Source organism: Magallana gigas, chromosome 3 (assembly GCF_963853765.1).
Source record: "Magallana gigas chromosome 3, xbMagGiga1.1, whole genome shotgun sequence".
In the NCBI taxonomy this organism is placed as follows: Eukaryota; Metazoa; Mollusca; class Bivalvia; order Ostreida; family Ostreidae; genus Magallana; species Magallana gigas.
In genome coordinates this window covers 16,346,858-16,361,958 of record NC_088855.1, presented here as the reverse complement: position 1 = coordinate 16,361,958, position 15,101 = coordinate 16,346,858, and the positions used below count along the sequence as shown (strand labels likewise).

Here is a 15,101-nt window from a genome sequence, read left to right as displayed (position 1 = left end):
TAAAAATATTAATATAAGATATTATTTAATTGTTATATTATAGGGAAAAACCCAGTTAAGGTTTATTGAATCTGTAAGCATTAGAACAAAATACTAGGTTTACATGTATAATTCGAATTTTAAGCGATCCTGTTTGATATATCATTGAAAAACAAATAATGAGATAAAAATTCTTGTTAATTATAAAAATATATTGAATTTCGCTGGTTAAAGGATATATGTATAGTTATGTAAATAGGTTAATTGATCTCGATCTCTCATCTCGTTTCCTATGCCATAAAAATGAATGTCGCAGTAGGCGCTGGCACGATAAAGAACCCAAACCGCTGCTCCCGAATGCTACTCATATATCTTCGGCAGCGAATTACATATTAAATAAAAAGTTCATCTCAGCCTACCTTTTCTCTCTCGCGATCTTTCTGGATAGAATTCGGAACATTCGTTAAGTACTCAGTCTGTATAAATTGTAACTAGACTACAATTTTATTAAGATGGTGACCATCTCTAAAAGCATAAAGACATACAAGAATACTTAGTTTGCTATTACCTTAACTTTTGACTTCAAAATTTAGTTCGAGATCATTGCACATCCTTTATCACTCTGTGAGCTATGGAGTAAAGGGGGAAATATAGTTCAGGCAAGAATTTTACCCAGAGATCTGCTTCATGTATGACATTGACCGCTGACCTAGACACTTGGTTCAAGGTCGCTACAAATCCCTAACCAGTCTTGTAATAACGTCTGATCAACATCAGTCCAAAGGGAGATAAAATAGTCCATGGCTGAATTTCAAAAAGGATCTGTTATGACCTTCCATACTAAACTAACGTTTGATTAAAGGTTACTTTAACACTTTTTGAAAAGTATGGACAAGATTGGACCACGATGGAAAAATATTTGGCCGGGACAAAGATTTTTTAACAGAGGCCTGAAATGATACATGTATTGACCCAAACACTTTGTTCAAGGTTACTGCAGATATTTTACTCAAATGCAGCCAAGTATGAACTGAATCTGGCCAATGGGAGAGAATATGTAATCTTGACAAGACTTTTTAAAACACCTAGTCCAAGGTTCTCTGTGGTTAAGTAAAATCTAGATTGGACCAAGGGGAGAGAAAACATACTCCGGACAAGTGATGTCGGACGGACAGACTGATCACCGAGGAGTGCCCTAATTTCAAAATAATAAATTACATTTGTTTGTATTTTTTGTTGTTTATTTTGACCCGGTTTGAAAACTAAAATTCCATGATTTTTGGATTATTAATAAATTAATATTCATCTTACGATTTGAACAAATCATGAATATTTAAATTGAAGCTGAAGTAGAACTGTTTATATACTTCGACTTTCTTCTCCATAAGGCTAAGCCTACTTAATCACTTTATAAAAACGCCAAACTGACTTTAAATGTGATAAATCGAAAAAATCAATTAGGCTTGAATTAATATAACTGTTGATAAAAGTGAAAAACAATGAATGTTTTCAAAGTACACCACGTCCTTTTTAGCATGACAGGACATAGTATCTCTTGCATGCAGATCCTGTAAAAGGACCCATTCCAAATTTACAATTTGATTGGTTTTTTTTCTTCAAAACTCCAGAAATTAAAAAATTTCCAAAATACCAGCGGGGTCGTATTGTGATATGAAAGATAGGATGTTGGTTTTTTAACTATGCTGAGTGAGACATCCTTATACTAGTATGTCAATTAAAATATCTGAGTGTTCTGTTAAGTGTGGTTTATAATGATGAAAACATTAATATTATTATTATACGTGTACATTTTATAATGCAAAATTAAAACAAAGAAAACTGTATTGGAATTTTTATTTTTCGCTAGCTTGCAGTCAGTCATATTTGTCGAACTATTTTTCCCCAAAAGAGCATGCAATTTTTTTTAAGGAAAATTCCCAATTGCAAGGGTATAGGGATTTGTAACAAGAGGCCCAGGGGCCACATCGCTCACCTGAGCAACAATTGCCTTAATGCTGATCAAATTAGCATTACAGTATCAAACCATCTTGACAACTAAGTACAGTGGATCTTGCTAAAAATAATTGAAAATATGCCAATTTTTATCCACCTCCTTCTTTTGGTAAATACCAAGCCCCTTTTGTTGTTGTACCTGTAAGAAGATTTTTCTCTATTCCTATATACCCCCCCCCCCCCAATTTGTGGCCCCACTTTTCTCTAGGGTATCATGGTTTCATCAAACTTATATCTGCATAATCTGTGCTTTCACACTAAGTACTGAGTTTTGGACCGAAAAACTTTCCCAGAATATTTTTAAAGATTTTCTCTATATATTCCTATGTAAAAATTCAAACCGCCATCACGGCCCCACCCTACCACTAGGGACTGTGATTTTGAATTTACACTCCCCGAGCATGCCTCTACACAAGTTAAAGCTTTTCTGGCCAAATGGTCTTTAAAAAGAAGATTTTTAAAGATTTTCTCTATATATTCCTATGTAAAAATTCATCCCCCACTGTGGCCTCAACATACCACTGGACTATTATTTTAACAAACTTGAATCTATACGATTTGGAAATGCTCTCACTCAGATTTGGGCTTTCCTGGCCTAATAGTTTTGAGAAGAAGATTTTTTAGAGATTTTCTCTATGTATAAAAATGTATCCCCCATTGTGGCCCCACCCTACCCCCAGGGAGCATGATTTAAACAAACTTGAATCTACATTATCTGAGTATGCTTTCATTTAAATTTGAGCTTTCCTGGCCTAATAGTTTTTGAGAAGAATATTTTTAATATACAATATATATTCCTATGTTAAACTTGATCCCCCCATTGTGGCCCCACCCTACCCCCAGGGACTATGATTTGAACAAACTTGAATCAACACTATCTGAGGATGCTTCCATTTTAATTTGATCTTTTCTGGCCTTATTGTTTTTGAGAAGAAGATTTTTATAGATTTTCTCTATATATATTCCTATGTAAAATTTGATCCCCCGATTTTGTCCTCACCCTACCCCCGGGGACCATGATTTGAACGAGCTTGAATACACACTACCTGAAGATGATTCCATTATAATTTGAGCTTTTCTGGACTAATAGTTTTTTAGAAGAAGATTTTTAAAGATTTTCTCTATATATTCCTTTGTAAAAATTCATCCCCCTATTGTGGCCCCACCCTACCCCTGGGGACCATGATTTGATCAAACTTGAATCTACTCTATCTGAGGATGCTTCCACTCAAATTTGAGCTTTTCTGGCCTAATAGTTTTTGAGAAGAAGATTTTAAAAGATGTTCTCTATATATTCCTATGTAAAACTCGATCCCCCAAATGTGGCCCCACTCTACCCCCAGGGACCATGATTTGAACAAACTTGAATCTACACTGCCTGAGGATGCTTCCATTTTAATTTGATCTTTTCTGGGCTAATAGTTTTTGAAAAGAAGCTTTTTAAAGATTTTCTCTATATATTCCTTTGTAAAATATGACCCCCCAATTGTGGCCCCATCCTACCCCCGGGGACTATGATTTGAACAAACTTGAATCTACACTACCTGTGGATGCTCCCATTTTAATTTGAGCTTTTCTGGCCAAATAGTTTTTGAGAAGAAGATTTTTAAAGATGTTCTTTATATATTCCTATGTAAAACTTGATCCCCCAATTGTGGCCCCACCCTACCCCCGGGGACCATGATTTGAACAAATTTGAATCTACACTACCTGTGGATGCTTCCATTTTAATTTGATCTTTTCTGGCCCAATAGTTTTTGAGAAGAAGATTTTTAAAGATTTTCTCTACATATTCCTATGTAAAACTTGATCCCCTTCTTGTGGCCCCTCCCTACCCCCGGGGACCATGATTTGAACAAACTTGAATCTACACTACCTGATGATGCCTCCACACCAAGTTTTAGCTTTTCAAGCCAAATAGTTTTTGAGAAGAAGATTTTTGAAAAATACCAACAAATTTTCAATAATTCTCAATTATCTCCCCTTTAAAGAGGGCGTGGCCCTTCATTTGAACAAACTTGAATCCCCTTCACCTAGTGGTGCTTTGTGCCAAATTTGGTTGAAATCTGCCCAGTGGTTCTTGAGAAGAAGATGAAAATGTGAAAAGTTAACGACGACGACAACGACAGACAACGGACAAATAATTGTGATCAGAAAAGCTCAGGTGAGCTAATAAAAAGGGTCCATTAAGCCCTGGCATGATAGACACTACCAAAGACATAACCGAAAGTTCACGGTTACAGAATATTGTTTTGAGGAAAGAAAGACAACTGTTGTCAATAATATAAAATGTCCTGGCATTTTCCTTCTTTTAATAAATGATAATTTAAATGCATTAAAAGCAAATTTAAATAAAATTCTTCAATAGTTTATATAACTATTAGAACCACTGATAAAATGTTATTGAAATTTCACACATCCGAAATCTTAATGTCGAAGTTTTAGTTAAAATGATTTTTCTAACATCGAATTACCTAGCAAATACACGTTTTGCGCCCTGTTCAATACACATTGTACTTCCTGTCAGGGGTGTGTGAAGTAAAAATTCAACAAGCTTTATTTATTCATCGCCATCGCATGCCTGTGCCACAATTTTAAAACAGCAAATGTTTAGTGTTAACAAACAACTACGTGTGTTTTTATAACTGAATATTTATTTCACTGACATACATATATTTTTTGGAGGATGAACATGAACATTGTATACAGTATATCGATTTTCTTTTGCGCCAATATTACCGGATGTAGTTTTTGCGTGTTGTATATTTTGGGCGGGACATTAAAGTGATCACAAAAAAAAAATGCAAAACTTTAACATCATAAAATTTACTGGATAGACAATACATTATTTATAGCCTTTATTCGTCCATGACACGGAGTTACTCTGGAAATGTGTTTGCTTTCTGAGTGTCAAGTTTGTTTAGCTTTTGAAGAAAAATATCAAAATCGTGTTTGTGTGTATAGGGCAATATTTACATTTAATTTCTTTCCCCCTATCAAATTGCATTGATTTATTTGAGTGATATTTACGCATAACACAGAAGACCCAATCACCAAATCTGGTGCGTATGAATACAGTCTTCCTTTTTATTTTTTGAAGAACATGACCGACTCTCCTCGCGAATTCAAGCCAGATCACGACCTGATATTATATTACGCTGATAAATATTTCTTGATGTAAACATATTTTAACAGTAAAATGAATTCAATTGATTAATTTCATAGTATTCCAAAAGTAAATTCATCAAATTACAGAATGAAACATAAAATTCTCTTATAAGTTTTAAAATCTCTGTGCACTTTTTTTGTCAGCATGATTCGGCTATTCCAATGGCTCTTCCGTTAATTGCACATTACTCGTTGAATAAGGCAGACATTTTAAAAATAAATCATGTTTTCGGAAAGAGAATAAATGTTAGAAATACGTAAATATAAGCATTGAATCATTATGTTTTGAAAGATGTGGTCTCATAACTGAAACGGTGTGTGCATGCAAATTGAATAACGCGCTCTAGCAATGCTTAAAAGTTTTGTAAATTACATATTAACTACGGGTTCCAAATTATGTTTGTGGAAAATTCGGTTCAATAGACGAAAACAGTGATCTTGTTTTTTTCTGTAGCTAGTTCTGCACTATACGGTGCTTGGTGGCGAAATCATGTTCACGTGACATTTGACACATGGCACAACATTGACAGAAGACGACAGTACAGCAGTCGGAACAGACTGTTCCCTGAAAACAAAATAGTTGCGTTATACTTATGACAGCGAATAAAAGCCTTAGTAAAGTCACTTTTACATTCAACTTTTGAAGATTTTAAGAAAAACGAACTCTATATTAGATGTACATGTATTTCAATATTTCTTTATCAACAAAGACGACCTATCCAAAAAAACACATTTGCCTTAATAATTAGGCCAAACCTTAGTTATATTTTAAATGTATTTTTGTTTTATAAATCATTAGTCCCACAGAATGCAATTTATTGTTATCTTAAATGTAAAACTAAAATTTTACTCACATCTATACGGGCTTGTGTGCGCAGTTTGGTACGTAAAGATATCAAAGAACAAGTGCTACTCATTATACATGGCAGACAAGTGTGCTCTCCTAGCTTCTTCGATAAAAAGCACGGATAAAAGAAACAACCACACCAAAACACTCCACAACCTATTGTCAAAGTAAATATAGTATCACAATTTATGTTAAAGGGACTTGGACACGATTTGAGATCAAAAATTTGATTTTCATTTTTTGTGTTAACTGTGCATTTTAATTGATTGATCAAAATATTGAATGTTTAAGTCAAGTTACAATCGAGATACAGAGGTACGAATTGATTGTTATGTAAACAAAGCTCGAGTCTTACAGTTGTTTACAAAAAATGTAATGTAAAGAGTTACCATTTCTTAGACAAAATGACATTTAAAAACAATTTAAACTAATTCAATATCTTCATAAATACTATTATCAACAAAAGAAAGATACATTTGATTAAAACTTACACCAATACAACACATATGTATAAATGACAATATTCGAGCTTTGTTTACAAAACAAAGAATCATGAACTCTGTATCTTGCTTATAACTTGATATTTGACTTTCAGATTTTGACATAGCATTATAAACTTCCATATTTATCATTATAAACATTGAAAATGGAAAAATAAAATTTGAAAATTTTAAGTCAAATCTTGTCCAAGTCCCTTTAAGGTAATTCACTACATCAAGACTTTTTAAGAATCTATGTTACAACATCGCGACTTTAATGTTTTGTTTGTATCAATCGATTTGGTTGAATATCGTCATTGCTCAGTGGTTAAGGTATCGGGCTTGTAAAATGCAGATCACAAAGTTCGAATTCGCCTAGCTAGGCCTTTTGTTTATATTCATTGAATTTAAATTTAAAAATCATAATTTTATATCCAAATTTGCATATCTTTCACCTATTTAACTGATATACTTCTTATGCATTATTCTAAAATAACAAACGATTTTCTGATGATTTGAGAAAGCATTTCAATGTGTAATGAGCCACTTTAAAGCAACATGAATTTATAAAAGCATTTTGTCTTTATATTAGTTTCGATAGCTCCCCAACTGCCACTAAGGTATATATACCGGCTGAGAAAGTTACGTTCGGTTGCTTTCCGATCGATCGAGGCATTCAGGTTGCACGTACTCATAAATGATAGAACTACACATTGTAGAAATATCTTTGTAACAAGAGGCCCATGGGCCACATCGCTCACCTGAGGAACAATGGGTATGATAAAATCAGCTTAATGAAGTCAGAATACAAACAATCTGGACAATGTACAATAATACATGCAGATCCTGTAAATTTAAAATCCATTTTTCCCCCCAGGATATTCTTATGTTTATAATCATTAGCCCCTTTTCTAACAGGATGATTTTATAGTCATATCACATGTTGAGTATTGCAGTCCTCAAAAAGATCCTTTACAATTGTTTATATATGGGATATTAAGCTACATCAAACTCTGAACCTTCTTGTGAGGCCGAGGAATTGTCCTGGAGCCAAAGTCTAAACAATTATAAAGAATCATCTGGCTGATAAGTTTCTGAGAAGATGATTTTAAAAGATTTACTCTATATATTCCTTTGTAAAACTTTACCACCCCCCCCACCCCAATGTGGCCTCACCCTACCCCAGGGATCATGTTTTCACAACTTTGAATCTACACAACCTGAGGATACTTCAACACAATTTTTAGCTTTCCTGGTTGATTAGTTTCTCAGAAGAAGAATTTTAAAGATTTACTCTATATATTCCTATGTAAAACTTCGACCGCCCCATTGTGGCCCCACCCTACCCCCAGGGGTCATGATTTTCACAACTTTGAATCTACACTACCTGAGGATACTTCCACACAAGTTTCAGCTTTCCTGGCTAATTAGTTTCTGGGAAGAAGATTTTAAAAGATTTACTCTATATATTCCTTTGTAAAACTTTAACACCCCCCCCCCAAATGTGGCCTCACCCTACCCCCAGGGATCATGTTTTCACAACTTTGAATCTACACTACCTGAGGATACTTCAACACAAGTTTCAGCTTTCCTGGCTGATTAGTTTCTGAGAAGAAGATTTTTAAAGATTTACTCTATATATTCCTATGAAAAACTTCGACCCTCCATCGTGCCCCACCCTACCCCCAGGGATCATGATTTTCACAACTTTGAATCTGCACTACCTGAGGATGCTTCCACATAAGTTTCAGCTTTCCTGGCTGATTAGTTTCTGAGAAGAAGATTTTTAAAGATTTACTCTATATATTCCTATGTAAAACTTCGACCACCCCATTGTGGCCCCACCCTACCCCCGGGGGTCATGATTTTCACAACTTTGAATCTACACTACCTGAGGATGCTTCCACATAAGTTTCAGCTTTCCTGGCTGATTAGTTTCTGAGAAGAAGATTTTTAAAGATTTACTCTATATATTCCTATGTAAAACTTCGACCACCCCATTGTGGCCCCACCCTACCCCCGGGGGTCATGATTTTCACAACTTTGAATCTACACTACCTGAGGATGCTTCCACACAAGTTTCAGTTTTCCTGGCTGATTAGTTTTTGAGAAGAAGATTTTTAAAGATTTACTCTATATATTCCTATGTAAAACTTCGACCACCCCATTGTGGCCCCACCCTACCCCCGGGGGTCATGATTTTCACAACTTTGAATCTACACTACCTGAGGATGCTTCCACACAAGTTTCAGTTTTCCTGGCTGATTAGTTTCTGAGAAGAAGATTTTAAAAGATTTACTCTATATATTCCTTTGTAAAACTTTAACACCCCCCCCCCCCCAAATGTGGCCTCACCCTACCCCCAGGGATCATGTTTTCACAACTTTGAATCTACACTACCTGAGGATACTTCAACACAAGTTTCAGCTTTCCTGGCTGATTAGTTTCTGAGAAGTAGATTTTAAAGATTCACTCTATATATAAATTCCTAGGTAAAACTTCGACCCCCCATTGTGGCCCCACCCTACCCCTGGGGGGTCATGATTTTCATAACTTTGAATCTACACTACCTGAGGATGCTTCCACACAAGTTTCAGTTTTCCTGGCTGATTAGTTTCTGAGAAGAAGATTTTTAAAGATTTACTCTATATATTCCTATGTAAAACTTCGACCACCCCATTGTGGCCCCACCCTACCCCCGGGGGTCATGATTATCACAACTTTGAATCTACACTACCTGAGGATGCTTCCACATAAGTTTCAGCTTTCCTGGCTGATTAGTTTCTGAGAAGAAGATTTTTAAAGATTTACTCTATATATTCCTATGTAAAACATTGACCCCCATTGTGGCCCCGCCCTACCCCCGGGGGTCATAATTTTCACAACTTTGAATCTTCACTACCTGAGGATGCTTCCACATAAGTTTCAGCTTTCCTGGCTGATTAGTTTCTGAAAAGAAGATTTTTAAAGATTTACTCTATATATTCCTATGTAAAACTTCGACCACCCCATTGTGGCCCCGCCCTACCCCTGGGGGTCATGATTTTCACAACTTTGAATCTACACTACCTGAGGATGCTTTCACATAAGTTTCAGCTTTCCTGGCTGATTAGTTTCTGAGAAGAAGATTTTTAAAGATTTACTCTATATATTCCTATGTAAAACTTCGACCCCCCATTGTGCCCCGCCCTACCCCTGGGGGTCATGATTTTCACAACTTTGAATCTATATTACCTGAGGATGCTTCCACACAAGTTTCAGTTTTCCTGGCTGATTAGTTTCTCAGAAGAAGATTTTTAAGATTTACTCTATATATTCCTATGTAAAACTTCGACCCCCCATTGTGGCCCCGCCCTACCCCTGGGGGTCATGATTTTCACAACTTTGAATCTACACTACCTGAGGATGCTTCCACACAAGTTTCAGCTTTCCTGGCTTTCTGGTTCTTGAGAAGCTAAGGATGATTTGTGCCAAGTTTGGTTGAAATTGGCCCAGTAGTTCTTGAGAAGATGTTGAAAATGTGAAAAGTTTACGGACAGACGCACAGACAGACGACAGACAAAATGTGATCAGAATAGCTCACTTGAGCTTTCAGCTCAGGTGAGCTAAAAATTATACAATGTAATGGAAACTAAAACCATTAAAACAGAACAGATGTTTTATTCTTTGAAATAATTTCCAAGCTGGTCTTACTTCGCGTGCGCATCGAACATGCATGTCGTTCATACACAGTGCATAACATTTGCATCTTCTTGTAGACACCCAACCGATCTTCATCCAACACAGTAAGTAAGTGATAGTTAATCCAAGAAAGTTACAACGTGTTGATAATTTCTACAAAAACACTCCGTTTTCTATGCTGTCACTGCACGGTCTACTACGTACAGTGCAAGGTTTGCGCATGGGCGATGTTATAATAGTACGACAAAGGAGAAATGTTCTAAAATGATCGAGGGTTTTGATTTGTGTGCCTGAATTTCAGTCCGTTTTGTTTCGTTTTTCATTTGATATTCCTTACCAGTGCAGTAAAAGTCATTATATTTTTGTTCTAAAATAATTTTCTACAAATCTTACCCTCCAATGTTACGTGTTTCGGTGGATAAGTACCTGAATGTGGTGAATTTATGGATAAATAACTCAATAGTGTTGAGTAGTTTAGAGAAAAAGATCCATTTTTCTCTTACATATTCAACACTATCGAGCTTTTTATATAACTTTAAAAAAATTCCCCCATTAGACCTCAAAGAAGCATTGACCGATTCATTTATCCAACTGCTGTAGTACATTGTCGATAGCATCTAGATATATGTAGCCTAATCATTATCCAACAGTGTCAGAACACAAGCCTGACCAGACCTTTCCGTCCTACTGAGAAGACATTTTTAAACTTAAAGTAAATTTAGAAAGGTTCAGAGTTCGGGGGACGATAATTAGATAGTGTCTTAAATAACATTAGACATTTTTAGTGATATATCAGACGATGATTTAGTAAAGAAATCAGATAGGATTCTTATTGAGTTCCAGTCTGACAACATTCCTGATGTTGGTAAAACCAATCGCAGAACCTATTTCAGGAGTTGAACGTTAAGGCATCTCTAAATCAAAATTTGCAAGAAAAACAGAGTCAAAATCTAGATAGGGTGTTAATCTATTCAACTTGTGGATGGGAAATAGGCAGGAAAATTATGAAAACTGGAATGACATTCGAAAAACTCAAGGGAATTTGCTGACAATCGACTATTAAACTCTCAATTACTCTTTGGGTACCTTCGTAACTGAGTTTTGCAAAGAAAATGGCGAGGAATACCGGGGCAACACCCTTTATGAAATTCTAGTTACTGTAGCAATACAACATTACCTCCTTGAGAATGGAAGATGTGTGACCCTGGTGGATGATAACTGAACTGAAGGGATGAGAAAAATGTTGGATAAAATAAATAAAAGATTTTGCTTGAGATGAGAGAGGACAGTCGCCTATTATATCAGGGGCTGATGAAGATGATATACTTCGGACCAATACACAAGACAAACTGAGAGACACTTTATTGTTCTTGCTTGGACTTAATTTTGCTGTGCGGATAGGGGCCGAACATTATAATCTGCGGTATAGAAAAAATTCGCAATTAAAACTGGGCAAAGAAAAAGATTCTGGGCAGGAATTCCTGGAATATACAGAGGATGTTTCGAAATATAATTCTGGTTGAATTCATCATATGAGACTGAAAAGAAAACAGACGAATGCATATCACAACCTGGAGACACCAAACCTATGTGTTGTTTCAGTGTTCAAGAAATATTTTAGGTATTTTTAATTTTTAATTTTGATTTCACTTTTCTAGTTCCATGTTCTGAAATTTAAAATCACATGTGTATGTGAAAAATGAAATTGTTTATTAAGTGAAAAAATGATGTGATTTTAAGTTTTCATTTTTTGCTGTCAAACAGGCAAAAGAACGGAAAAATCAATGCTTTATATTTAAGTGCAAGGGTCAAACCGTCAAATGACGAATTACATCGTGATGTTCGGGTAGGGATTAACAACAAAAGTAATATCCAGCAACAAGAAGCGAGTGATGAAGTTAGAGGTTTAAAGAGAAAATCTTGAAGTGATTAATAAGAGTAATGCGTTTGATTCAAAATCTACTAAAAAGAAGACATTTCTGTTGAAATATTAATGCCATTTTAATGACAGAAGTCATATCGGATATGTGTAGTGATTACAAGGTTCTTATAGTGTCATGATACTTTTGCGATTGAAAATACGTTTCAGCATTTTGCCAATTGTTATCTATTGTTTCAGGCACTGTCATATATTTGATTATCCAACTGTAAAGGTAGTTGGTTCTTTATATATCTAACCCTTACTGACTGAATAGTTAAAATATACGTATACTTATTACAGTGTTGATGTCACTGAAGTTTTTAAAGCATGAATATTGCTCTCCACCTTAAACGTATAGGGAAGTGTAGCGATGAGCGTAACAATAGAACTCGACAACTTATATGGCAGAAGTGGGAGATAATTAGGGTAAAAATACATATTTATGAATTAATGTCAGCTTTAATTCAATCGAAGAATGGTTGAAGAAAACAATTATACATGCAACATATTTTTTTTTTACTTAAACATGAAAGAAAATATAAATTTGAGGATGTTGAAATCTTACATGATTTAATGTCGGAACAACAAGAACATAGTCCTGAGCTCCAGTTCCGCGGTGAAGGTTTGATGAATTGCGGGTATAACTGCCTCTGTATGCCTGTTGCTACGGGGTTGGATTGTCCGAGCTACGAGAGAATAGGAATGTTAACTTACAATATACATGAAGTACAATTTGGCTTCATAAAACTCTGAATAACACATGTAGAACTGTTTCTTAGTAGAATTCTATCGCATTCTCTCATGAAAATGTTTCGACTTTATATAAACAGTTACATTCTAAACTGTTTTCATTTCAATGATCTTTTATTATGTTATAATTTTTATAAAAAAAATAGCACATATTCTCATCTTTTAATAAAAAATGAGAAGTGCATGGAACGGCCCTTCTCACTCCTAAAATTACATCAGAGAAAACAAAACTGACAAAATTCGCCTTTCCTCCACCGCAAAAAATTCTTCGACACAAAATCTATACTTACGTAATTAAACACCGGTCGCTGACCAGGTTTCTGGGCAACGGGCGGGGGCCGGTACTGGTCCTGTTTTGCAGTTTGTCTCTGCATGTTTGGTTCAGCTGAAAGCGACGATGGGCGGGAATATTTTTGCATTGGTCTGCTCGGCTCTGTATGGGAAATGGGTTGCTGTTGGACAGGTCTAGGCATCGTTTGAGACTGGCCTGTTCCCCGGGCGATTGAGTTGTCCCTCATCAACCTGTTATCTTCCTGTCTATATTGCGGGGGCATAAAATCGGAGCGGTATGATGGTGACATAGGGCCCTCATGACCGCCATAATTCTGTCCTTTCTGGGATGTTTCTTGTATCCTTGGTGTTCTATCCGGTTGACCAATGAATATCCTCTCTGGTTGTTCTGTTACTGGCATCGTCTGATCGTGCAAGGGAATACACTCGAATTCCCCCGACATGGGTGGCGGGGCAGGAAAGTCATATTCCCCGTGCCTGCTCATTATTATTATTTTTTACAATATATAAATTATGAACGTAACAAGTCCGGTCCAGAACCACAGCACCAGTTTGCTTTAACAGAAAATGACAAGTAGGAACAAGGAAAAAGTATTAGGTGATAGTTTTGCCAAGTACTCGCACTTATAACTAGTAAGTATTTTGAAGAGGCTTGCACTTGACAGAATTTCAAGCTGATGTTAAAAATGTTCTTCTACGTTTTGTTTTGTTTTTTTTAAATCGGCAGATGAATGTCTTTACTTGTTAACATTATAATATATTAAAATAAAAAGTAAAAATACGAAACAAACATTTGATATAGCATGGCGATCTGGATTAATAAGGCGGTGTGAATATTTTTTTTAAAGCTAATTACTTCCATACATAAACTATATAAAGCAGACTTATCACTATATTCTTGCTATATACATGTTCATCGTTTCTTACAACGATACATATCATTTAAGGAATGTGTCATGCATATCAATGTTACGTTTTAATAATACTTTTTAGATTTTTATCCCCCCACCCCCCCCCCCCCCCCCGCCTACTATTAAGATTCAGCATGTAGTTTCCACCGTTCTCTTGACTTAGCAATGTCAAACAACTCCGACATGAGACACTTAAGTTTTAAATCTTTTCCTGGTTTTCTTTTGCATAAAAATACTAATTTGAACGGATTTTTGAATGGGCTGACGATCTTATGTTCTTGATGCTCTTAGCAAGTGTACCATCACTAAGTAAGTGATGTAATAACATACTACTGAATACAATAGTCATGTGTCCAGGCTGAATATATGTGATTTGTAAAATTTGTCTAGTTGAAAACCGATTTGAATTATTTTGCCAACACTGTGCAAATGCAATTATTGATGGAACTTTAAAAAAAAAACCCATAAAATCTCAACATACTGATTTTCATCAATCGACCTTTTCAAATCTAATCAATTTGTATGAGCCTTGTCCATTCATTGCATCAAATTAGATTAGCGCAATCCAATATCAACTATCTTTTATGAAGGTATAATAGCATTAAGCCGCGAAGAATTTTTTATGTCCTACGGCAGTTAGGCGCTGGAAAATCTAAAAGAAGTCACTCAAACTAAGTATATTGAACTTGAAGAGATAATATAAGTAATTAAAATTAATGTTACGTTTTATCTTTCGTTCGTATTTCCATCACTCCGTTACACTGTTATGACATCATACATATAGTACTGGTGCCAAAAAAATGCATTCTCTGTGCACGTAGAAAACAAGTCCCGGTCCAGGTAAATCACTAAAGCATCACTGTCCTGATTATTTATATAATCCTATTTAGAATGTATTGTTACAGATGCAATGGAATCACTTCCAAATACGAATACATTTGATACCAAACAATCAGTCTGCTTCTTTATAATTGATAAGATAGGATTAATTATAAGAACTTGCGGCTTCACCATGTGCACGCCCAGGGGATTGCTATGTTCATAAAATAAAGGGAAGGCCT

General features: G+C 35.5%; 1 protein-coding gene across 1 annotated transcript; it reads right to left on the bottom strand.

The window, feature by feature from the left end:
- Positions 1 to 4,626: 4,626 nt before the first annotated feature.
- Positions 4,627 to 13,710, bottom strand: LOC105348178 (uncharacterized). The gene is made up of 4 exons (XM_011457503.4): positions 13,129 to 13,710; positions 12,654 to 12,774; positions 6,015 to 6,163; positions 4,627 to 5,725 (listed from the first exon to the last, which is right to left on the bottom strand). The coding sequence occupies exons 1-4, from the start codon at positions 13,612 to 13,614 to the stop codon at positions 5,615 to 5,617; spliced, it is 867 nt and encodes a 288-aa protein (XP_011455805.2). The 5' UTR covers positions 13,615 to 13,710; the 3' UTR covers positions 4,627 to 5,614.
- Positions 13,711 to 15,101: the final 1,391 nt, after the last annotated feature.

Bases quoted from the DNA above. Each gene is read 5' to 3' on its own strand.
- LOC105348178 (XM_011457503.4), bottom strand. From the start codon at position 13,614: ATGAGCAGGCACGGGGAATATGACTTTCCTGCCCCGCCACCCATGTCG. The intron at 12,775-13,128 runs GTAAGTATAGAT...ATTCTCTCGTAG, and splicing joins AGCGACCGGTGTTTAATTAC to CTCGGACAATCCAACCCCGT. The intron at 5,726-6,014 runs GTGAGTAAAATT...TTTTGTTTTCAG, and splicing joins GCACACAAGCCCGTATAGAT to GGAACAGTCTGTTCCGACTG.